The sequence below is a fragment of the Diachasma alloeum genome, unplaced genomic scaffold (genome assembly GCF_001412515.2).
Source record: "Diachasma alloeum isolate Michigan unplaced genomic scaffold, Dall2.0 Dall_scaffold_00186, whole genome shotgun sequence".
Taxonomy (NCBI): domain Eukaryota; kingdom Metazoa; phylum Arthropoda; class Insecta; order Hymenoptera; family Braconidae; genus Diachasma; species Diachasma alloeum.
The window spans coordinates 1,064,948-1,090,669 of NW_021680352.1; the positions used below are offsets into that span (position 1 = coordinate 1,064,948).

General features: G+C 41.0%; 4 protein-coding genes across 5 annotated transcripts in view; all 4 read right to left on the reverse strand.

The window, feature by feature from the left end:
* Positions 1-1,696: 1,696 nt before the first annotated feature.
* Positions 1,697-3,638, reverse strand: LOC107048248 (neuropeptide-like protein 30). The gene is made up of 3 exons (XM_015271326.1): positions 3,573-3,638; positions 2,305-2,464; positions 1,697-1,829 (listed from the first exon to the last, which is right to left on the reverse strand). Exons 1-3 carry the CDS (start codon positions 3,588-3,590, stop codon positions 1,780-1,782), a joined length of 228 nt encoding a protein of 75 aa, XP_015126812.1. The 5' UTR covers positions 3,591-3,638; the 3' UTR covers positions 1,697-1,779.
* An 803-nt stretch (positions 3,639-4,441) lies between these two features.
* Positions 4,442-6,987, reverse strand: LOC107048245. 2 transcript variants are annotated; one of them, XM_015271324.1, is made up of 3 exons: positions 6,961-6,987; positions 6,543-6,612; positions 4,442-5,720 (listed from the first exon to the last, which is right to left on the reverse strand). In XM_015271324.1, exons 1-3 carry the CDS (start codon positions 6,976-6,978, stop codon positions 4,489-4,491), a joined length of 1,320 nt encoding a protein of 439 aa, XP_015126810.1. In that variant the 5' UTR covers positions 6,979-6,987; the 3' UTR covers positions 4,442-4,488. The 2 variants fall into 2 exon arrangements, 1 of the variants encoding a protein (XP_015126810.1); XR_001461666.1 differs by lacking the exon at positions 6,961-6,987 and having other exon boundaries at positions 5,680-5,723.
* Positions 6,988-9,426: 2,439 nt separating this feature from the next.
* LOC107048243 lies at positions 9,427-11,732 on the reverse strand. The gene is made up of 3 exons (XM_015271323.1): positions 11,705-11,732; positions 11,118-11,208; positions 9,427-9,973 (listed from the first exon to the last, which is right to left on the reverse strand). The coding sequence occupies exons 1-3, from the start codon at positions 11,717-11,719 to the stop codon at positions 9,714-9,716; spliced, it is 366 nt and encodes a 121-aa protein (XP_015126809.1). The 5' UTR covers positions 11,720-11,732; the 3' UTR covers positions 9,427-9,713.
* An 8,546-nt stretch (positions 11,733-20,278) lies between these two features.
* LOC107048206 overlaps positions 20,279-25,722 on the reverse strand; it is an 8,353-nt gene continuing 2,909 nt past the window's right edge. Inside the window, exons 4-10 of the mRNA XM_015271271.1 lie at positions 24,302-24,407; positions 24,103-24,235; positions 23,486-23,650; positions 21,786-21,950; positions 21,299-21,618; positions 20,944-21,223; positions 20,279-20,513 (exon numbers count right to left, since the gene is read on the reverse strand). Coding sequence (XP_015126757.1) covers positions 20,279-20,513; positions 20,944-21,223; positions 21,299-21,618; positions 21,786-21,950; positions 23,486-23,650; positions 24,103-24,235; positions 24,302-24,407 — 1,404 coding nt within the window. The remainder of the gene's footprint in view (positions 20,514-20,943; positions 21,224-21,298; positions 21,619-21,785; positions 21,951-23,485; positions 23,651-24,102; positions 24,236-24,301; positions 24,408-25,722) is intronic.

Consider the following 25,722-nt stretch of genomic DNA (forward strand, 5'->3'; position numbering starts at 1 on the left):
AATTTCGAGTAGCAAATTTTCAACATCAGAACTCAATTTGGATTTTTATATTAAAGAGAAATCTACAATTTCTCGATTTTTTTTCTCTAAATCGCCCTTAATGTCACTCGCCTGAAAATTATTAGTCAACTGTCCATGAAATTTGTCAGTGAAATAAAAATGACAACTCTCCTCTATCAGGGACTGTATTCCTTCTCTTTTTCCCTGTTTCCAGTAAAAAAAAATAATCAAACAGTTTTCACACATTCCCATGGGACACCCTGTACAACTGGGGAATTCTAGTGCTGCGGTTTATGGTGATAAAAATCTCATTGACGATTAATTCTGTGGAGGCGCCAACGCTGGTAGAAAAAATTGAAATTTTGTGGACAGGCGACATTACATTCGATTGAGGGGGCGAGAGCCATTGCTACATTGCTGTTCAACCACTTTAATTATAATAGGAGAAAACACCTTCGGTCGGCCATTATGCGGTCGTAATTTGCGAAGAAAGGCCCGCCGAAGGGTAGAGCTTCCGTTAAATACGACACAATAACAAATATTAATTCTCAATTTCCCATCGACAATTACGAATCCCCCGAATTATCGCACTAACGAAGAGCTGAAATGGTCGAAGGCAAACTAGTTTGCGAGATGCGTCCACCATAATTCCCCGGAATTATGTAATTACTCCATCTCCCTCGCACCATAAACACCAATTCACATTCACAATCTGGCCTTTATCTCTAATTCAACAAATTCAGGGGTCTGAAGACGACACTGGAGACACTGAGTCCTACGCGAGGTGATGGCGAAGAGGAGACACTTGAGAAAAAAAATACATGTCGCAATTCGCGGACGTTTCTCAATAAATAATGTACCGCCACTCCTTACATGTGTCTTCAAATCCAACTGTAATGGCCGATCATATGTAGACGGACGAAAAAATTTAATAGAAAAACCCATCGAATTCGTTAGAAAACTCAATTGAATTTCTATTGAACTGTTCTGTTATTTTCTGGCCGATTCTATTAAAATGTTCAATAGAAAATAGAAAAATCAATAGAATTCAATTTTTCTGTATAACTTATTCTATTAAGATATTTTCTATAGAATTTACTCGGCTCAAACTTTCCAAGTTTATTCGTTTGATTTTCTTGATGAGAAGAAAAGAAAAATAGAGTGAAAAAAACTTGGAAAATTTGAGTCGAGCAAATTCTATAGAAAATATATGAAAAGAATAAGTTATATAGAAAAATCGAATTCTGTTGACTTTTTCTATTGAATGTTTTCTATTGAACATGTCAGTAGAATCAGCCAAAAACGAATAGAAAGTTTAATAGAAATTCAATGGCATTTTCTAACGAATTCGATAGGTTTTTCTGTTAAATTTTTTCGTGCGTGGAATTCCTTCGGGAGATGGGAACGCAACTCGTCACGCTCGATCACCAGTGACTTCTCTCCATTGTCTGCGGATGTTCTAATCGCGCTTGATCGCCTTGCAAAGATTGACATTAAAAAAATGACGGCTGTCTTGACATCTCTCCATTTTTGAACATTCCAATCGGCCTTGACTGCCCAGTTTCTACTGAGAGAGACTCAGATCGAGAGGAATTTATTATTCCTGGTAAAATAAACTCACGCCTCGTCGTGGAGATTTGCATTTATTCAATTTTCAACATAAAAAAGGTAAAAAATAGACATAAGCAGGAGGAAGTATCGAAAATCTGTGCATGTCGGTTGAGTCAGCATTCGTCGAGTCTCGTCAGAAGTAGTGTCCAAAGCCGTGCAGCCTGTGTTTCACAGATAGTGACCGTAGTATCCGTAGCCGTGGCCGAAGAAAGGGTATCCTGCATGTAAAAAAGCATTCAGAACAAATCACCGTTTTTCATTAATTAATTCATTGTCTTTTCAGTGCGAATTATTTCCAAAAAAGAATGCATCTATCTTGAAAAAGACATTAAATATATTTTGAGGCTAAAATCGTTTATGCGGCAAATGCATCATACCCTCAAGAGTCGATTACAGTGAAAACTTATTTTCGAAAAAAATTGTCTTAACCCGATTTACCGCTTCGCTACTGTATTATTCCGTGAAAATTGGAAAAATCGGGAAGAAATTGAAAATTGATCTCATTTTGACTCTCATTGAAAACTCATGAATTTCCTTGAATTCTATGTAAAACTTGAAATTTTTATATTTTCCCTGGAATTTCGAAAAATTTCTAACAGTGTAGATCATTCTCAAGATCACTTAAATGAGTTTATTAATGTTTCTTCTCAATTATTGCAATTAATGAAATTCCTTATAATCGTAATTACTTACCATAGTATCCACCATAGCCATGCCCATACCCGCCGTAGAATGGATATCTGTAGCCGTAGTACCCTAGCCCGTGCCCATAGCCTCCATACCCATACCCACCGAGGTATCCGGGCCGTGCAAGAGTCGCACCGATAACAACCAAGAGGACGAATAGAGTGAACTTGAAACGGAAAGGTTCAATGAATCTTGGTCGTGCTGTAAATGATTCTCACAGAGAAAACTTTTTTCTAATGTTCAGGAATATGTCACCGATTTTCAGAAACTCATCATCAATTATTGGTAATACTGAACACTGATCAGAAAAACTCTGATCACCAGCGATGTCTATCCCTGAAACTCAGTGATGAAGTCCTGAAAATCAGAGATGAGTGCCTGAAAATCAGTGCCAAAACCACTGAATTAAAAAATGAGGGGCGAATCACTGAAAATCAGTGACAAGCCCTGAGAATCAGTGACTCACCCCTGAAAATCAAAACCTTTTTTTCTCTGTAAAGATTTTCCAGAGAAAATTTTGTTTTTATTTTCAGGAATATGTCCCTGATTTTCAGTAACTCATCACCAATTATTGCTAATCCTAAACACTGATCAGAAAAACCCTGATCACCAGCGATCCCCATCCCTGAAACTCAATAATAGTCCTAAAAATCAGAGATGAGTCCCTGTGCCAAAACCACTGAATTAAAAAATGAGGGACGAATCACTGAAAATCAGTGACACACCCTGAAAATCAGTGACTCACCCCTGAAAATCAAAACCTTTTTTTCTCTGTAAAGATTTCCCACGGAGAAAATTTTTTTTTATTTTCAGGAATATGTCCCTGATTTTCAGTAACTCATCATCAATTATTCCCATCCCGATCCCTGAAACTCAATAATAAAATCCTAAAAATCAGAGATGAGTCCCTGAAAATCAGTGCCAAAACCACTGAATTAAAAAATGAAGGACGAATCACTGAAAATCAGTGACAAGCCCTGAGAATCAGTGACTCACCCCTGAAAATCAAAACCTTTGTTTCCCTGTAATGATTTCCCAGAGAAAATTTTTTTATTTTCAGGAATATGTCCCTGATTTTCAGTAACTCATCACCAATTATTCCCATCCCCATCCCTGAAACTCAGTAATAAAGTCCTAAAAATCAGTGACACATCCCTGAAAATCAGTGACACATCTCTGAAAATCAGTGACACATCCCTGAAAATCACCCCCCCGTTACCTCCCCGCAACTCTGAATCTCCCAGCCACCGATCCCGCCACCCTGAACAACTTACGATCTTTGGGGAAGCCATGCTGTCGATGATGTCCCTTATCACCTCTGATTTTTCAATTCCCACAAACCCGACAGACTGGAGTGTCCCATTGTCGTCGTATCGACTCCTTTTATGCTAAACCCAACTTCCTCCGTGACCCCACCCGCGCCCATCAAGACATGTGTTTTCCTCTTACGCATCACGTATACGTGCACAGATCCAGTGGGTAATAATAGCGTCCATTGTTAAGGTAGCCATAAGAGTTATGCGACCGAATGTCATTATGAAATACAAAATAGGACAATCCTCCCTGCCTCCCCCCGCCCCCACCCCGCAGCGGTTTCCATTTCTTATTTCTCCGCTGTCGATGCACCTTGACATCCAAATACCTTCCCAGCGATGTAAATCACACACGATAATTGACCAAATGCCCCTGTGTCCACTCACTGAACATCTAGGAAAAACAATAGGCACGCGAGATTTCAAATCCAAAGTGGCCGTTAGCAATCGCCAATTTAATTGATAAACATAAGAATCAGAAGAGAACGTAATGGCTGGCCAGCTGACGTATTTTGCAACAATCCCTCGGCGATTAGCAATTTCCCAACTAAAAAGTGTGCTACCCCGATGGACATTGACGTCTCAATTTTCGTTGAAATATCTCCTCACAATTTCACGGATTATCTCCATCAATAATAACAGCACAGAGACTACATTTCAATAATTATTTATTCATAATTTTTGGCCTCAGGTGAAAAGTTTACCATGAACATTAAAAATGTGATGTAATTACAGAACACCATTATTTATAGATCATTACGTATTAGATTGGAGGATGGATAAAATATAATTACTTCAATTTATTAATTCTTTATAAAGTCCCACGTATATACAGTGACAGTACAATAGACCGAATTATATAAATGTTAAGTGGGTTTCAGGCTTTGCCGCTGACTCCCCGTTTAGCGGCCAAGTTAGAATTTATTAGGAAGCCATCAGGGCGGAACCGAAGGTCGGAGTAGTCGTCGAGCTGTGGATAGAATAATTTCTGGTCCTGGAAGGACGTGCTGGGTGCCTCTGTCAGTATGTAATCGCTATTTTTTTTGTCTCCCGAGGGGGTCTGCAGTTTTTCGGAGTTCTTAGATGCAGACGTGAGGGGTCCTGAGGCATTTCCATTGCTGGAGTTGTTCGGTCTCGATGTCCCTGGGCCTCCTGAGCCTCCTGATTGTCCTGACGGGTAGAACAGGGGGAAATTTGAGGGTCCCTGGACCCCTCGGTAATTATCGCCGAAGGGATTCTGGAACCTCTGATTCGGCTGGAAATCGAAATTGTTGGGGGCGTATCCCTGAAACGGGAACGATCCCGAGAACTGCGACAGTCGCTGGTCGTTCAGGGCGTTGGGATAGCTGAACCTCGGGTCCTGGCGATAGTTGCCATTCACCTCTTGGCTGTTCTGCTGTCCGGGGTAGCCCTCGAAGCGAGAGCGATCGTCCTGTCGGAATCCAGGGCTGAACTGCCCTGGGAATCGCCCTGAAAACCTGTCGTCGTAGCCGAATCTCCCGAAGTCTCGGAACCTGTCGAAGTCTCCGGGACTCCCGAATGGCCTGTTGGTCCCGTCGTTGAAGCCTGAATCAGCGCCGGGGGCTCTCCCGTCGCTCCCCTGAATGGCATTCTCGCTCCCTCGGGCCCCGGACGGGTCGACGGGGGAGTCGAAGGGCCTGAACGCGCCTGAGCCCTGATTGAAGGGATTTCTATCCCCGAAAAAACCGGGGTTGAAGCCCTGCGGAGATCCAGGATTGAACTGTCGGCCGTTGCTCTGAAAACCGCCTCCATTCAAGCCGAAGTTGTTTCTGTAGTCAAAGGGGAATTGGTTCTGAGCAGCTCTCGCTGAGTCCGGGCCCGAATACTCAGGCCTCTGTTCAGGCCGGAACTTCAGTTTGTCAGCGGTTAGCGGTGTCTCTGTTGTTCTGGGCTTGCGCGTTGTGCCTGTTGACGATCTCGTCTTTGGTTTCAATGTTGTTCGGGGTTTTGGCTTGGCTGTTGTGGTGGCGGGAACACTGGAGGCCCCGATCGTCTCGCTGATGGCGGTGCGGATGGGCCTCGCTCCCTCGAAGCCTTTTACCAAGGCCGAAGGAATGACGCGGGCGGCTATATTACTCAATAGGTCTCCTCCTGAGAACGGCAGAGGTACAGGAATTTAATTAAAATGGCGCACGGATGGATTTTCGGTGTCATATTCATCCTTTTTTTGATGTGTGAAGTCTATCTTTATATCAAAACATATCTAAATTGCCTAATTGTTGATCATGAGAAAAAAAATAGTATTTTAAAATTTTTTTAACTCACAAATTATTCTTCAATTCTCAAATTTTAATTTTTTTATATTTATCATACGCAAAATTGATCAATTCTTGCTTCTCAGATTTTCACACATAAATTCTAAGCTCTACAAAATTCATGAAAATTCTTCAGTTTCCCACATAAGTCGAGAAAAATCTTTGAAGATCTACGGTTATCTGGAAAACAGCGAAATTTTCCGAAGAATTCAAGAAATTTTTTCAGTTCTGTAGGAAATTGATTCATAACCCTCCCCTCATTTTTCGACAATTACAGATTTTAATCAGAGTATTTTACTCTGATAGAATGAAAAAAATGAAAAATGAAAAATGAAAAATCTGAAAAAAAATTAATCGAAGATTAAAAATTATTCATTGATGTTTCACTCTTCATTCTCTCAATGCTCTTCAAGTTATCTAGTGATGTTAGAGATCAATAAAAATTGTTTTTTTTTCATGTCGGCGTAAACTTCGAATCACTTTTTTTCTTCAACTATCGGAGGGATATCAATATTTCAGCGATAAGAAATTAGAGAAATACAAAAAACCCGGTGGGGAGGAAGCGGAAAAAATTAAATTTCCAATGTCTCTGGAAATTTTTTATCGAATTATTATGCAATAATTCGTGTTTCTTCATTAGTAATCAATCATTCACCTGGTGCTGGCTTGTCCGCCGCATCCCCATGCACCAGAAGGTGCGAGCCCAGAAGAATGCATAACAATACCTGAAAAAAGATATGAATCATAACGTGATTTATGTCGATCTGCAGTCGCAGAGTACATGTGAAATTGAAAATAATCGTGGTGGCAATGATAAATTCGCAATCTCGTGACTCTGCATCAGTATTTCGCAATGCTGAAGGATAATTATGACTAATACTGCATGATGTTGATTAACGTTTTGGCTCTCCAGTGAAATTATAAGAAATTAATTATCTGCGGTGCTGTGCACTGACGATTGACTGTCAATCTTCACTCGATTTATTAAAAATGTGATGGGCTTGTTCGCACAATTTTTTATATTTTATTCAGCGAAATGTCGGGAAAAATTATGAGGCTTATGGAGTACTCACGTGTATTGCGTGGTACATGGTGCGTGCTTCTCAGGTAGACTAAGGGGTTTACATCGTTCTACCTGTCATATATACTTTCCCTGATCCTTACAACTGCACTCACGACAATCTCAGCTATTCAGAATAATGCTACTTGACGTGGAAAATGTTCATGCATGACCGGGCGTTGTTCTCATTTGGTGGATGCATTGTCTTTTTCGTGCACAATTATTTTCCGGTGAATTTCGAGGCGGTATTCACCAGAGCTGCGCAAAATACTATGCGAAACACTATTTTAAATGTTTATGAGTAATTACTATTTTGGAGTTACTGAACATCGCGAATAGAATAGGAATTAAATAGTTGGACTCAAATAAATACTATTTGACAATAATTTCTGTTGTCAACTGGTGAAACATGGAAAATTTGAAATAGTATTTGAAGAATTCGATCGAGGAACACACTATTTGAAATAGTTCATCGAATTTTCTTGAATTTTTTTATTCTTCGTGATAAGGGATATGAAAGGGAAATATTCGTAGGAAAAAAAACATTTCATGTGAAACCAAATAGTGAAATAGTGAAATAAAATGGTAAATACTATTTCATTTTCTGTTCCGTTGAAATGAAATATCAAATAATTATTTTTTTTCAATTTCTAAAAGACAGAAATAAATAGTATTTGATCGACCAAGATAGTCAACTTGAAATATATATTTCAAATAGTATTTCATCGTACTGAACTATTTGAAATAGTATTTATATTTGATTTTCATAAAATAGTGCCCAGTTCTGCGATTATGTGACCGTGGGAAATCAATGAAGGTGATAAGGGATATGAAAGGGAAATATTCGTAGGAAAAAAAACATTTCATGTGAAACCAAATAGTGAAATAGTGAAATAAAATGGTAAATACTATTTCATTTTCTGTTCCGTTGAAATGAAATATCAAATAATTATTTTTTTTCAATTTCTAAAAGACAGAAATAAATAGTATTTGATCGACCAAGATAGTCAACTTGAAATATATATTTCAAATAGTATTTCATCGTACTGAACTATTTGAAATAGTATTTATATTTGATTTTCATAAAATAGTGCCCAGTTCTGCGATTATGTGACCGTGGGAAATCAATGAAGGTGATAAGGGATATGAAAGGGAAATATTCGTAGGAAAAAAAACATTTCATGTGAAACCAAATAGTGAAATAGTGAAATAAAATGGTAAATACTATTTCATTTTCTGTTTCGTTGAAATGAAATATCACATAACTATTTTTTTTCAATTTCTAAAAGACATAAATAAATAGTATTTGATCGACCAAGATAGTCAACTTGAAATATATATTTCAAATAGTATTTCATCGTACTGAACTATTTGGAATAGTATTTATATTTGATTTTCATAAAATAGTGCCCAGTTCTGAGATTATCTGACCGCGAGAAATCAATGAAGGTGATAAGGGATAGGAAAGAGAAATATTCGTAGGCAAAAAACTATTTCATGTGAAACCAAATAGTGAAATAGTGAAATAAAATGGTAAATACTATTTCATTTTCTGTTCCGTTGAAATGAAATATCAAATAATTATTTTTTTTCAATTTCTAAAAGACAGAAATAAATAGTATTTGATCGACCAAGATAGTCAACTTGAAATATATATTTCAAATAGTATTTCATCGTACTGAAACATTTGGAATAATATTTCATTTGATTTTCATGAAATAATGCGCAACTCTCGTATTTAGAGATGACGTCTTGGGGTTTTGCGAATAGTGGATATTTTAATACAAAAATCACCTGTTGTTTTGAAAGCCTATTAATGGCTTTTTAGTGGAGTCTTACGTAATCCGTTTTATAAAAACATAAAAATCATGTTTATGCAGCATCGGAATGCCTATAAATTGTTGGGAAGTTGCTGGTGAGGAATTTAAAAATAACTTATTTCGGGGATTCGATAGTCAGAATATGGTAATGCAGAGACTTTATTGGTAAAAGAAAATGCAGAATAAATATTGGGATTGATAATAGAGTTTTACATCGAGAAAAAATTGAATTAAGGGAAAAAAAGGAAATTTCCTGGAGAAAATTCCCCCAGAAAAAATTCCCGGAATTATTTTCCCTTACGAATGTAAAAAACAATTACACAAACACACATTACCAACGTCATTTTTATTTACTACATCCTTCAATCTTCGAAGACACGCCAGGTGAGAATTCAACTTTTTCAATAGATCAACAATAAATAAATTACCTTACTGCAATAAATTAATTGTCAACATTTTCGAACCAATTCCCGCAAATAATTCGAATCAATCTGTTGCCCCAATAATCAATGAATCTTCACTAACAAGCATTCTCGTCCAACAAAGTCGCAGATTCATAAAAAAAAAATGACAACATTCAACGAAACATCATCTCACACTACCAAAACATATTTCCAAACAACCAATCATGAACTTGGAGGAGTAACGAGAATACTTTCCAACATTAACAACAAAATTAAAAATGATAATATGTTTATTTTTCATTTTTGCCGGCGATTTTCAGGGGAAAATATTCCAGGAAAATAATTCCGGGGGAATATTGAAGACGAGGAAATTTTTCCGGGGGAAAAAAATCCGGTCACCATTTTTCCTGAAGTTTTTTCTCAGCGCAATTCAACTTGAACTCAATGATTCGCGTCGTTTGCCCAGAGATAATAAAGGGTATGAGAGCGGCACTGATTGCTCCTGAAACTAGTCTCAAATACAGTTAATAGAAATCACATAATTAATAGCCAATCTGTACGAATGTACCAACGACGCCGGGTGCGATAACACCCGGCAACTTGTAAATTTGCACGGGTCCAGTGCTTCTCGCAGCAAGTCCCGCGGCGCGGAAATTAGGCGTTACGATGATGGGCAATGATGCCTGAGGTTGCGGTCTCTGTGGGTAAGGATATTGATTCAACTCTTGGTAATAATTTCTAGCCGCCACGGGTTTCTGATATTTTGCCAGCATCCCGGATACACTGCCATAGGGAATTCCACCTGTTTGTAAAAAAAAACGCAATGTGAGGATAAAATATCGAGGCTGCGAAGGATCTAGCTAAATGTCACGAATTTTTTTTCGGTATATAGAAATTTAGAGATGCTGATGATCTTCCAAACATGTTTTCGAATAAATTTTCCATCCACTGCGTGCATTCGGTTAATACGATGTTTCAGGCAGTTTCAGAAAGTGAAAGGAAGGAGCAAAAAGAGTGGAGGTGGAAGCGGTTGGTGGTACCCTCTGGCAGCTACTGCCAGCAGTCGACAGCTGTGGGAGGTAACTTACTGATGATCGATGCCTTACCAACAACGTTGTGGATCCTGGGTAACCCCAAGAGCTGGGAAGGCGTGAAATGTAATTGCCTTACCGTGCTCGTGAATTTATAGAAGTACTTATATTTAAATTAGTTCCAAAACAATTAATTGCCTTTGGAAGGAACCCTAGTGGAAAAACGTAAGGCAGAGGCGTAACATGCCTGATCAGAATTTCGGATCGGACTTGATCAGTTTCTGATCGAGACCTGAACAGAATTTCCACTCGGGTATGAGTCAATTTGAGAGTGAAATTCGTAAGTGTCCTGGTAGCTCAGATGGTAAGAGCACCCGACGCGACATTGGGAGGTCCCGGGTTCGATTCCCGGCTAGGAAGTTACTAATTTTTTCTCTCAAAAAAATTAAATTTAATTAATGCCTAATGAGGGNTCCCGGGTTCGATTCCCGGCTAGAAAGTTACTAATTTTTTCTCAAAAAAATTAAGTTTAATTAATGCCTAATCATGGAAGCCGGAGAAACCCTAGTGGAAAAACATAAGGCAGAGGCGTAACATGCCTGATCAGAATTTCGGATCGGACTTGATCAGTTTCTGATCGAGACCTGAACAGAATTTCCACTCGCGAAGGTGGAGAAGAAGGGAGGTCTCGTTCATCTACCTGATCATTCATATTATTATATGAGGTGTACCTAAGAGTTTAAATTCACAAACTGGCAACCTAGTCCCAACTTGGTAAAAAAGGTGAAGACCCATTGGGAACCATTGGGAATTATTGGCACTGTGATGGAATGTCCTGGGATTAATTGTCTTTGGATGCTTAGGTATGTAACCCCCGGGGGCTAGCAGTTAAAGTAATCGCTGGAAATTACTTACCATATGCTAAACCGTCGGGCATCTCCACTACCCCTGCGCTATCAGCCCTGACACACGCAATTAACGCCCCGACACAAAAAATTGTAATGAACTGAAACACAATTTGATTACCAGAAGAAATTACCAGAGGTGTGCGAATTAGTGATGCCGTCGAGACTAGACGAGAATTATTTTGGAAAGATCATCACGGTCTAATAAAACATCGAGACTTTAGGAATCATCGTAGTCCCGAGAGACACCGTATCGGTGCATCTCGTCACGAACTTGGAAGAATCCATCACGTCTGAGTTGCAGTATTTTCTGTTTTTCAAATGTTTGTCTCGATATCGGTCTCGTCTCATCTCGTTAACTTGAAAAACCGAAAATCTGGAGATCCAGGCAAGATAAATCCTCCCGGAATTGTGACGAGATGCACCGATCCAATGTCTTTCGAGATTGCGACGATTCCAAAACTTTCGATGTTTTTCCAGATCGTGATGATCTCTTAAAAATAATTCTCGACTAGTCTCGACGGCATCACTAGTGCGCATTGATTTCCCGATTTTTTCAACTTTTTTTTAAACGCGCATGAACAAGAATAGTCCAACCTTAGGGGAGATCATGCCAGCGACGAAGGTAAACCACAACTAGATGTAAAAACAAGTGAACAGTCGCCAATGAAAGATTATATAGAAGCGGTGTGGCATGTATGTCGTCCAATCGCAACCGAGAATTTCCTTTCGTGTTGAACTATCAGTCACAGGTTCATGAGACTAATGTAACAGTATGAACAAGGTGTATCACTTGCCGGGGTATACCTTAACCTTGGAGTAGAGTCCTACCTCTCACCACCAAGGTTTACCGCTTCTTTTTATTGTGCTGGTCATGTAGATCAAGTACTGATGGATTTATTCTCAGAACTATACGTCTCCTTGTTATCGGCATAAGTTTTCCACTTTATTCATTGATGAATGGATTTCCATGGAAAGGTAATTGTCACGGAAGTTATAATTATGAAACCCTGCTATTGCCTAGTTAGAGCCAATCGATAGAACTTGAATACCTTTTTTACTCTGAAAATCCTCCCGCTGGAATTGGATCAAGGCTCCCTTTGGAATACAATAGTCGTAATTTTTTATAACAAGAATTTGAAAAAGGCTCGATGAAGATTCACGCACTGCGGTCAACGCTCAACCGCTTTATGTGTGCGGAAAATTGGGTCGAGGATGCCTAGTTCAGATTATTGACACCACAGGATTGTTTTCAGTTCAAGGTCTTGCTGAAGCCAAGACTTAGATTTTTCGAGGCTTGAAGAGATAAATCTCACCAAATGGTTTATCGGCATTTAAATATTAGAGTTTATGAGATTAGAATATGTTGGCCAGAGTCACCTATATCATACGATCTTTTGTAACATCCGCCTAATGAGGCTGCACTCTTTTTAGACTGCACTCTTACCTTCTCAGTCGGCATTCAGCTATGTCAGTTAACTATACATGTTAACTATTGTTATTCTGTTTCTGGTTATTGTTAAGCTCTCAGAGTTCTGGTAGAGTTTATTTAGTTACATTATTTCTATTTTCTACTCACAGTACTTACTTACGTTACTTTGTTAACTATTATTAATTATTTTTGTCGTACAGCTCTTATTACCACCATATTCTATTGACTCATTACGGTGTCATTTTGTAAGACAAAACTTACAGTAAATGAAGTCTATCTATTTTTCCAGCGTTTTTCATGCTCCCTCGGCCTCGAGCATAATAAACGAAACGGCCTCTCAAATAATACATTGATTGTTTATATTTCATCACTTGGTCAGCACAATCCAGTTACGTTAGCAAGTGTCACGTTGACAAAGCTGTATATCTACATAGTCACCCACAACGCCATTGAATAAATCTGGGGCGTAACGAAAGATAAATCGACAAATGGTAGAAGGCCTTCCAGTCGTAAAGGATATGTTAAAATCAGACGAAACAAAATTGTGTCGATGTGAAGGGAAAAACATGATGGCCTATCAAAGGAACTTAAAAATGGGCGGTAATTGATCAAATCGTTTATTAATTAATGATCTCATCAACGTTAATTTTATATCAAAAGCAAATTGCCAAGAGATAACAATGATTAAAACTTCTAAGGAACTTTCTACTTGATGTCTTCCACGTAAGAGTACAGCCGTTGATCCGGCTCCTTGATATATGTAACTTCAGACTTCCTAATGTCTGGATTATTCTCGACTTCTCCGCTTCCCTCGATCGAGTCCAATTCAGGGGGCGGTGCACGCATCAGCAGGCTCGCTAGAAAGTGCTGAAACCAATAATTCCTGAGTACACAGTATCATGATTACAAGGTACTTACATTGAAATTGGAAACAAGCGGATGTGTGTACTGATCTGGTCCGAGTAGGAAATTGATATTTACACTTATCATCGATAGTCGTGGTTTTCCGTCACCCAGGAGACTGTGGAAACTACCTTTCGTGTACCGTGATGGCTCAAATGGCTCGCCCTGTTTGGTCTTAGAACACTTACTTCTGGTATATTTCCGTCTTCGAGGACTTGGGGATCCATTCGCTCGAGGTCAGAGTCTACGTCGTGGGTGGGGTCCTCCATGCTGGAGCTGCTCATTGAGCTGTCCTCCTCCATATCCGATAGTTCATCAGTGCTGTTGTTCGGGATGATGCTGATGAACGTTCCTTTCACCCCGTTCTTATCGATCTTCTCGGTTCTGTAGATGTGATCCGGTGTTTTCTTCGTTACGATCGAGACCTTCTGGACTCTGGAGCTCTTCTGAAGTCTATCATCTTCGTTGGATGAGAAATGCTTGCGTTCCTTCGGGCTTGACTTCGGGAACGATGTCTTTGTGATTATCTTCTCTGTCGACACTCGCGATCGGTGTTCGACGGTTCGCTTCGCAGGGACTGTCGTGCTCTCTTCAGATTTGAAGTCTAGAAGCTGATGATTGGACGGTCGCAAGTGCGTCGTCCTCGTGCGCGATCGCCGTCGGCTCTTCGGGGTTGACAATCTTGGAGTAGTTGACAGGATCCTCTTTCTGGGAGTATTCGGCTCAGAAGTTATCTCCTCTCGGTCTTCACGATTCCGAGTTGCTCTGCTCTGAGTCAGACTGAACGGTCTTGGTCTGATAGTGTATCTCGGTATCTTCACTGCGGTGGTAGCTCCGATTATCGGAGTAGTTGGTTCCCTCCGCGGAACAGCAGTTACTGACGTCGGTGGGATTTGAGGGGTTACCGTAGTCGTTGGAACGTACTTCGACGTTGAAGAGCCGTCAACTTGATTTTTCATGAAGACTTTTACTCTTTTTGGAATCTCTTTGTCAGCCACAGGGGCTTCAGAGCTCTTGCTGTATCTGCTGCTGAATTTCGCAGGTTTTGCTTCACCAGTATTGAAAATTTCAGACGACCAGAAACGTCTCGCGAAGTCACTCCTGTGGGGACTGGTCCACTTGCTCCAAGGATGAGTCACTTCGAAGTTGAAGCCCGTTTCGGAAGAGCTCTGGTCATCATCGTCGTTCCAATACCGATGGTAATAGTCATTCTCCTTGATCTTGCTCTTCTCCTGCTCACGAGCTAGTCTCTCCCTCCTGTCCCAAGGGAACTCGTAGTGTCCAAACTGCTGGTCCTTCCGTTTTGATTCCTTAGCGGCCTCTCCTTGATCTTCATCCCAGGGGAAAACGTAGATCGACGATCTCGATGGTTTGTTCTTGGGCTTCTCCTCCTCGAGGGACTCGTAATTCTTCCCTCTGTGTCTTTCGTACCTCGGAGGGTCGAAGGGAGGATGATAGAACGCTGGCTTATTTATCCTCGGTCCCAAATCAGCGTACCTGGGATCGTAATGATTCTCCGCTGGTGAGGCGGGACGATCACTGAATCTCTCGAAGTCCTCTTCATCATCGGACATTCTCGCCGCATTTTTTTCTTCATCTGAGTAAGATTCCTGGGACGCTTCCTTATCTGCTTCGAGTCTCTCGGAGGAACCTTCGACGGACGATTCCGAAGGCTTCTCCACCTGCTCACCTCGGCTCTCTTCCTGGTTGTCTTCCTCTCCAGATTCCTCCTCAGAACTCTCCACCGCATATTGAGTTGTTGGAACCTCTCCTGATCCCTTGTTGTACCCTGGGAGGTCGGAATCCAAATACTCTTTGAGTCTGTGAACCTCCGGGGCTTCCGTCAACTCTTCCTCGACTTCTTCACGCACTTGATAATTAGCTGTTGTCAAGTCTCCGTTTTCTCCTTCAGGACCATTAGGATCAGTGGAATCAGCTCGTTCAGGATTAGCAGTTACACGAAGGGATTCGTCAGGCACTTCTGTCGGATCGCTGTATCGAGGTTCTTTCCTTCTAGGATCCACCGTTGTTGCACCAGGTCTGAAGTTGCCATATCTGTCAGTCTGACGGGGCTTGGAAAATCGTACGAGGTCTCTGATCGTCCAGACAGTTTTCGGAGTAGACGGAGTAGCTGTATCAGATGGCCTCGCTGTATTAACGGATGTGGTGGCTGCCCAAGCACTATTTATTCTAGTCGGTGTCCAATTTTCCAGTGCATTCTGGGATTCCGATCCCTGAAGGTCTTGATCAGAATTAATACTGCGCCTGTGGAGCCTCACAGTCTTGTAATACCCGATGCGCCTCGATCCTGAATGCGACAGCACTCTCGGTCGCCTTCGATAAGTCACCTTATCAGTTCTATACGGATGGATTTTGTAGTTGGGAGGACGGACAGGTCTGCGATACTCAATTTTCAGGTTCTGTCCTTTAGTCTTCACCTGGATTTGACTCTTCTTTCCGCGACGGTGAGGATGACCTGTTGATTTTTCCTTCGATTTTCTCAACTTATGAACAGCTTGATTTTTTATTGTACCCATCACCGCTTCATAGACTTCCTTCTCGTAGGGAGAGTTCACAGGATCAATCGGCCTGATTGGATTCCTTGCTCGATGACGTTTCTTTGTCCTTCTGTGATTCGGTGCTGGATTATGATTGGATTTGGACTTTGTTTGGTTGACAACTTGATGTCTCCTGCTGTTGCTGGAGTGTTGATCCATCGCCTCAGGTTTTCTCGAGACCCTGCGGTACACCAAAGCTTCTGGCTCGCTGGACAAATCAGACAAGCGGCTCTTAAATTGTTGGAGATTGAATTCGACTGGCATTTGCGGCGTGTCAATTCTCCTCTCCATGAACAGGGGGTTGTCCAGAGGATTTCTATCGAAGTATTTAGCCTTGAAGCAAGACAATCTGTCATCCAAACCGTTGAGCCGTGGAAGGTTTTCTTCTGGCCCTCGATCAGACTTCGGCTCCTCCTCCTCAGGGAGCACCTCCGATAAATCAGGATTGACGTCGTCACAGTCTAGATATTGATCACGAGAATTGTAAAACTCCATTCCCCCGAGGGTTTTTCTTGGCATTTGTTGAGGATTTATCACGTACTTCAATGCTGAATTACTTGAGATCTGATCGTCCTTATAGAAAGGATATTTTTCGCTGCTTTCGGTGCTGTTTTTAGTCTCAATTTCCGTGTTAAACTGTCCGGGATTTTCAGTATCTTGGATAGCAGTTGAAAAATCAAACTCCGGAACGTCAATTTCTACTTTCCCCTCACCTTCATTTTCTAAATCCTCGGAACTGCTGTCGACGTCACTTTCATCAGGAAATCGAGCCTTGATTTCTCTGTCAACAACAGCCTCGACAACAATTGGTGCATCATTCAACAGATCATTATCGCTTCTTTTTTCCCTCAAACCGCGAGATTTCACAGTTACACCCTCGCCCATCAGCTCCGTTAACTCGTTCCTCCGATCGGTAAAAACTTTGTCATTATCTCCGAGCGATTGCCGTCTGAATCTTCTTACAACGCCTCCAGTGACCTGGAACGCTGGGCTGTAATACGGCGAGACATTAAACCGTGAATCTTTTTGCGGTAATTGGACACCAATCCTTCTCCCCGCGTACTCGGCATATCGACTGCGACTCATCGGTGACGGCGGCAGCATCCTGTTAGGTGGGATCAATTTTCCCACTGGATTCAGCTGCGCCAGCCAGGAGAAGAAAGGTAGAATACGATTTTTCTGAGGGGGAGTTTGATAACGATAAGGTTGATAACGATGTGGCTGGATTGGCAGCTGATCCTCCAGCGAGACCTGACGGCTTCCTTCTGCTGAACTGCTTTCTCGCGTTTCGCTTACATCTGGGTGGCCGTACACATTGCGAAGGTAATCGGCATAGGTGACCTGGCCAAATGGCGGAACAGCTGGTGGCTTTATCACACTGGTACTGCTCATAGCTTCATTATTCAAGGACCGCGGATTGACGCTGTTAGTCAAGTGCTTTAGCAACTCGTACTTTGATAACGACTCTTGTAATTTGGACTCGTCGGAGTCCTCGTCACACTGCTTCGCCGGGGCTCTGATTATAACTGTGTAAATAGGTCTCTTGGTGGTCGGATCGTCTCGCGTTCTCCTCGCGGCCGTCGTAACCACCTCTCCGGAGTTTAATCTCGGGGTTCTCATTGCTCTCATCACCTGCGGAGACTTTAATATCGCTTGGATGACCCCCGGGGATGTAACTGTGGAGTATCGGGTGTCCGTGGGCGCTAATCTGGTGGCATTGGTCGGTCTGCTTTCACTGCTCTCGACGGTCTCCATGGAGTACTCTGCTGACCCACCGCTTTTCTTTCTGTATGCTCTCTCTTCGGATGATGACGAATTCTCGGTTGTTTGGTCTTCTGGGGATGTCTCCAACTTACTGGAATATTCAGTACTCGCTGGTTTCGATGGACGTCCCGCGGGCTTTTGCGTCTTGTAGTAATCCCAGAATACCTTTCCGTGATTGATAGTCGTGGGGTGGATCGTCGTGGTGGCCATCACCTCTTGATAAGTTGGGTAGACTTTGGGCATAGTATCGCGATAAGTGGGATAAGTTTCCAGAGAATCCTCGTACCTCCTGAGTGCTTGGGCGACGGGCTGACGGGTGGAAGGGCCCACCGAGTCCTTCGATATATTCTCACGTTCTCCGGAGATCTCCTTCGAATCTCCGATGAATGTTCTTTTCAATTGCGGTGTAGAAGTCTCAACGTCATCCTCAGAACTTCCGGAATCGCTGGTTAAGTCTTTCAAATTCTCCGGAACTTCTGTCTCAGCGCGGAGAGCTGCTGCTTCCGCCTCCCGCTCCACGTCTTTCTCCAGCTTCGAACCTTTTTCCTTGACAAGAACCACGGGATTCACTCCAGCTTCAGCCCACACCTTTCTGAACGCGTCCTTGGGGTCGTACTTCTTGGTTTTCAGCTTCTTTGGCTTTAGGATCTTTTCGTCTCGTCCGGACGCCGCTTCGGCGTAAGCTTCGTCTTCCTCGTAGCTTTCTTCTGTCTCCGAGGAAGACTGGGATGCAGCCAAGCCACGGGATTTTCCCTCTTTGTCGAGGTTCTTGTCGTACCCCTCTTGGAAATCGGCGTCTCTCTGGTGTCCAGCGTGATCGTAAGCGGCATCTTCATATCCCTCTTCAGTGTAAATGGTATTCACCTTTTTATTGGTCACAACTTCCTTCAATCGCCCTGCATTCTCTCTTTCCTCATCAGTGGAGGCGTCCAGCAAGGCATGATGTCTCGGAGCACGTTTGACAGTGTGAGTTCCTCTGATCTGTGCGTACGTAGTACTGGGTACAAATTCAAGAGGAACGTTCTTGTCCGCTGAAGGTCTAGCCCACTGACCTGGTGCCTCGTATTTCGGCCTAGTCGCCGGTTCCGGGGGATCTTCATGCTCTGAATACGGGATTTCGTGGTCCGGCGGAGCATTCCTCACTTCGTCTCTCTCATTGGAATCCAAATCGTCGGATACAGCCTTTCCAGAATGGATTGAAAACACTCCGTGGTGGAAAACAAGAAAAAACAACAAGTAACTTGTAATCATTTTGCACTAGTAGAGTCACAACATTTTAATCAACAAATATCGTTAAACTTTTTATCTCGGTGTTCAGTTAATTGAAACAAACATGTTACTCGGATGACTATCACAAAGTAACTGGTGATCTTTTCACCGTGGGGCCTGTTCCGTTATAAGGCGAAAACGTTTGTGGTTTCTAATCATCTTGGATCGGACAACTGTTACGGACTGTTCACCGCGCGACTACCGCAGTCTAATTTATATTTTCTTCGGTGGAGACAAGGAGAAGGATAGAAGCAATGGCCTAAGAAGGTAGAGAGATCATTGGATTACTTTGGTATAAACTACTGGAGAAAATTGTTTCAATGCCTTTGTTATGGTTCATAAAGTTTATCGAGAATCTGATTATTGGTTTTCATTATTTTTCTCTTTCACTGGGATAAATGTAATTAGTGGGTTATTTTTTTGTATTATGAAAATCCGAATCGACTTTTGGTGATGAAAATTTGGTAGTCGAAATTAAGATTCCAAAATTAAGGGTCGTGAGGGTCAGAATGAGGGTCACAAGAGGAGATTAAGGGTCATGAGGGTCAGAATAAGGTTTACGAGGGTCGGAATAAATGTAATTAGTGGATTACCTCTATATTATAAAAATCCAAATCGACTTTTGGTGATGAAAATTTGGTATTCGAAATTAAGACTCCAAAATTAAAGCTCATGAAGGTGAAAATAAGAGTCACAAGGGCCAGGATAAGGGTCGCGAGGGTCAGAATAAGGTTCATGAAGGTCAGAGTAAGGGTCACAAGGGTTATATTAAGGGTCATGAGGGTCATATTAAGGGCCACAAGGGTCCGTGATCAAGGGTCTAAATAAGGGTCACAAGAATTATGTTAAGATATAAGAACGAGGGTCACAAGGATCGCAGTAAGGGTCCAAATAAGGGTTGTGAGGTTCAGAATAAGGATCATGGGGGTCATATGTGGGTCCTATGGAAGTTGGCGATTTACAGGATCACGATTAGAAGATCAATGCGGAAACATCTGTATTCTTTTCAATTTTTTTTATTCATAGATAGAAAAAGGTTCTCATAAGTTTGAGAATTAAATACAGGAACAACAGTGGATAATAATATCGCGAGTCAATTTCCGCCTTTCCTCTTCGTCGAATAAATTAAATAATTCCGTAACTGCCTCCTCTTATCCTATTAATTACTTAACACTGGCGATGAACGATTATTAATAATTAACGAGTGAAAATATTCAGGTACTCTAGGATTGACGTCGATTGGATTTACGGGGAGATCATGGGCTTCCAGGAGTTTCCATTTGCATTTGACTCGGCTGTCGCTGGCTGGGTGGAGAGGGCCTCTGGGGCTTGGAGCCTCGAGGCTTCCGGCTTGAAGAAGTCGATAATTGGGTGGTAGTTGTAATTCACTCGTCTGTTGGGCTCTTGGTACTCGTCGTCGAAGCCACCGTTGTGGAGTCTTGTTGAGGCGTCAGTTTCCTGGTCGTTTTGTTGATCAAATCTGTTGACATATCCGTCACAAGAGGTGATCACATGAAAAACGATGGAGAGCAACCACTGGGAATCGGGTTTAAGGGTCATAAACGCCGAGAAAATTATACAGTGGACTTCCCCTAGCTCATAGGGTTCGGGGGGTCTGATTCCAAGAACTCGAGCTAGGGAATTACCACCTCCACATGCGCAGGGACGTGCTTACGGGAGAGAGACAACGTCATTATCTGAGAGAGAACGCTGTAACATACCGGCCGACGACACACAACGCTTCCCCTTTCGTGCATGACGTCACTAGTGCGGTGGGGGACACATTCCCCGCCGCTAGGACACGCCCCCCGAGCTACGGATAGCAAGAGCTAAGGGAAGTCCACTGTAGTCTTATTACAATTTTATGGGAAAAACAGTGAAAACGTTAAATTTCAGTTGAAAAATTTTACCCCTCCTGGATGGCAGCCGGGGACGTCTCCTCCTCATCCCCAGTGGAGTCCCTCCTGTACGGTCTGACAGGTCTGCCCGGCCTCTTCATCCCCTTGACGACCGGTCCCTTGTACCCCGGAGCCCTCGTGTTAGGCGCATGCTGTTGCGGAAGCTTGTCATAGGGTCTAGCATTAGCCGAGGAGTTGGGTTTTTTTGGTCTGTTGGGTCTGCCAGGCAGAGTGAAGCTAGGACGATGTGAGCTGCCAGCGTCGGCGATGTGTTTAGTACCCCCCGACGACACTAGAAATTTATCTTTGAAAGCCGGTGGATACTCCAGGTACGGGGGCAAGTCAGTGTTAATATCAGGGTTAATACCGAAATTGTTATCGAGATTAGATGGTTTGAATTTGGTGAGGTAGCTAGTGGGACGTTTGAAAGCATCATCCTCGCCCTGTTCAGTGGCAAAGTCCGCCCCTGGGAATTTCTCCTCGGGCGCGGGTCGCGGGTCCTTTTGAATCGGCGGATAAAGCTCGGCATAACCCTGGACATGACAGCTGCAGCACGAGGGGATCTTGAATATGTCCATGTGGAGGCCCAAACTACTGTCCCATGTCAGCAATCTGTGGTAATTGTACACCTGCATGCAGGAGGAACGATAGTTCTCGGATATGAATGAACAACTCGATTTTGGTGATCTGAAAGTTTATAGAGCAATATCGATTGAGGGGAATTCTATTTAACGGTTCAGTTGTTACACTAAACGCTGGGAGGTGAATTGAAATTTGTCCATGACTCAATTCGTTCCAGGTGAAAAAAAAAAACCGGTAGAGTACTTTCGTAGCAGTGAGATTGTATTACTCACGAGCATTTCTCGAGGCGCAATGTTTGCGTGTGCTCAGCGGTGTTTACTATGTATTTCCAAACACCGGAAACAGCCCTGGCTAATTGAGGACGTGCATACATCACTTGGGACGGACATGTGAAACCCTCTTCAACGTTGTCGAATGGCGATGAGTGATCTGATCGTCTGGTTAATTAAAGCGAGGGATTATTTTTTAGAATAAATGGAGCGTTGAGGATAGTCGAGTACTTGGGCGGTTTTTTAATCCCGGAAGTGCTTTCGTTTGAGCAACTTTTGACCCCATGTTTCCGGGCATTTTACAGTGAATTTTATTATTTATTACTTACATGTGACCCTTATAATCCTTATTCCGGCCCTTGTGACCCTTAAGCTGACCCTTGTGACTCTTATTTAGGCCTTTAATCCGACCCGTGAGGCCACATAATCCTTAATTTGACCCTTGTGACCCTTATCTAGGCCCTTAATCCGACCCTTGAGGCCACATAATCCTTAATTCGACCCTTGTGACCCGTAATCTAACCCACAGAACCCTTATATAACCCTTATAATCCTTATTTTGTCCCCTGTCATCCTTAATCTGACCCTTGTGACCCTTATCTAGGCCCTTAATCCGACCCTTGAGGCCGCATAATCCTTAATCTGACCCTTGTGACCCTTAATCCGACCCTTGTGGCCCTTAAAGGATCACGAGGGCCCTTAATCTCATCCTCGTGACCCTTATTTTAGCTCTGGTAATCCTTAGTTTCTGACTCTTAGTTTTTGACCCCCATGTCCCTTATTTGGACCCTCACTATAACCCTTCTTACCCTTATTTGGCCCTTAAGAAACCCTTGTGACCCTTAATCTGACTCACATAACCCTTAATCGACCCTTGTAAACCTTATATTGACTTTCATGACTCTTGTTTTGACCCTTGTGACCGTTATTCCGACCCTCACAACCCTTATTCTGATCCTCATGGCCCTTATGACCCTCAATTTCAGAGTTTAAATTTCAAGTAATTCATGAGCATCATTTGTTCGGAATTGTAACAAATTTATTCATATGCCGAATTTAAATTATTTATTTATTTATAAACAATGATTGTTTATTGTTTATTTAGAAAAATGAGTGAAACCTTGCCAAAAAACAAAGTTTTATTTATTTACTCTTCGAAAGATACAACTCAAATTCTTCGAAAAAATACAGCCCGAATAGTTCAGATTAGGAAAAAATGAAATGCAATGGAATTGCACAGCTCTAAACTAAAGGATTGACGCAAAATATGAGGAAAAAAAATCAGCAGATTGTAGCAATAAATAGTAGCCACTGAATTTGAAAAATCCACATTACGTGATTCACTGATTAGTCAATATCTTTCGCAATGTTTGCCAATGGTTTTTCGAAAGATCGTTTTATCTATCGGCTTTTCTTGTGATTCTGGTCTGAATAATTAGAAAGCCTGACCGTCCGAACACAACCGATGATGTGACTCACGATAAACCACGTTTCAGTTACAATGATCGTTCATACCGAAATAAAATATAATTATCCACCAGGACAATAGTGAACAAGTCCGGTAATTAAAAAATCCATTGAGACTGGGAAAAAATAAGGCAGGCGCAGGAGAAATTTTCCATCTTCAATAACTTGCTTTCTACTTTCCACCAACTGCATTTGTATTAATTCACATTTTTCAAGGTTTTCTTCTATTACTCTACCTTTTAATCTCGTTGTTCTCATATTTATTCTCGAATCTATTGTCAAAGTGACTCTCTAATGGCGAGGCCTTTAGATAGTCGTTATCCCCATCCTGGGGGCTGTAATCTGTTAGTAATGACGATGCCATTTCCTTATTTCCTCGGAGGCTTCTCATTATTGCTTCGCTGTGAATTTATAAATTCACAAATTTGTTAATAAATTTAATTTATTAATCAATTTAAATTATTAATCCTATTATTTATTATTAATAAATTATTATTATTAATCATAATGATAATAATAATATAATATAATAATATAATAATTATGATATAATAATAATATATAATAATAATAATAATATAATAATAATAATAATATAATTATATTATAATTATAATTATATCATTATGATTAATACTAATGATTTATTAATAATAAATAACAATAATATTATAATATTATAATTATTATTATTTATAATTATTATTTTTTAAAAATAATGATAATTATTCATCATTAATATTATTATTGATAAATTAATAATTAATAGATCATTATTAATAAATGATTTTTAAATTTATTGAGAATTGAACAGCGAATTCATTGATTTTTCTGGGGTAAATGGAACACTCACTGTGGATAATTAACAGTCTCCAGACAGACTGTTTTCGAGAAAAATGTGCAATCATTTTCAGTGGGCTGTCTAGCCTCCTTGACTTCCTGGGGCCTGCGGTTTGGTCTCTTTGATGAGCGAAGTGGTGCCTCCACTGCACAACATTGGATAATTAATTTAACAGTTCAGGGAGCATTGACCACGAAAGTTTGAGTCATACCTGGAAAAACATTTCTTCGGTTGACACTGGGGGGTCTTCTCGGTGGATTTGGCCGGTAGAAGGGCCTTCTGCGAGTTCCTGGACGCTGGAATCTCAGCTCCTGTGCCTGAACGGAAACGTGGGGGGATAGGAAATTGTTAAATCTCAGATTTCACTGAAAATTCAATGGAATTGTAAATTTTTCGGCAGAGGAAAGAGGAGAATTCTCTAATTTACTTGAATTGATTAAAATTTCAATAATATATGTGCATAAATTTCCCTCTTTGATTTTTATGAAGTAATTGAACTAAATATACAGTTTCTCTTGAGTTTTCCATAAAATTTAGAATTTTTAAGAACTAAATTCTTTGAAATTTCACTGCGATTGCAATAAAAATAGAGATGGATAAAAATTTCTTTGAGTCATTTTTGTCTCAATAGTGAATAGTGAAAGTGAAAATTCAATGCACTGATAATCCAATGAAATTGCACATTTTTTAGCGAAAGAAAGCAAGAATTCCCCCATTTACTTCAATTTTCATTCAAAAATACGTCAATCAGGACCAAATTATGTTGAATTTTAAATTAATTGACCATTCGGGAAATTTTTCTAATCGATTTCATCAATTTTCATTGAATAATTCAACTGAAATTTGCAGTTTCCACTAATTTTCCATTAAATTTTCAATTTTTAATGTCGAAATTTCACTGAAACTATAACAGAACAAAAATTTTGACTTTTTTAAAAATAATAATCTTCTAATAATGTACAATAAAAATGATGGTGTTTTTAAATTTAGACTATTATTATATTTTCGAATCGCGGCTGGGCGCACGGAGAGAAATGTTCAGTAAAAATTACGGAACTCCCAGTTTTCTCAGGACATTCAGATGAAAATTACGGAAGCTCTGGAAAAATTCCGCGACAGCTCCGTAAAATTTCCTACAGCCACATTTCGCTCCGGAATCCCGGAAAAGATACGTAATTTTTATTGAATATTTTTCTCCGTGCGGTGCGTGATTTTTTTCTCTCTAAATTCTAATTCTCTTTGAATTTATTTTGTGCGTGCGTGTGTGTGACTGATCGCGTAATGCAATATATACCAGCAAAAATGACTCAACTCCATTTTCCCAAGTCACGCGCTGATTGAGGTCTAGAACGGCTCTTCCTCAATTTCAATGCGTGCCGAGTGTGAAAATGCATTCAATGGGCATGGTTAAATTCGATTATGGGGGAAATTCATAAATAGAGACAATGTATGGGATATGAACTCCAGATGAGTCTCTCCGGGTGTTTGTTGTGTCGAAGGAAAGCAACGGGAGGTCGGAATGACTTTCTAAGTTCAACATGGAGTACCATTGTGATACGAATAAGTAGGTGGACATTATGGACATCTCTTCAGGTTTTTTTTTTTTTTTTTTTTTTTTTTTTTTTTTTTTTT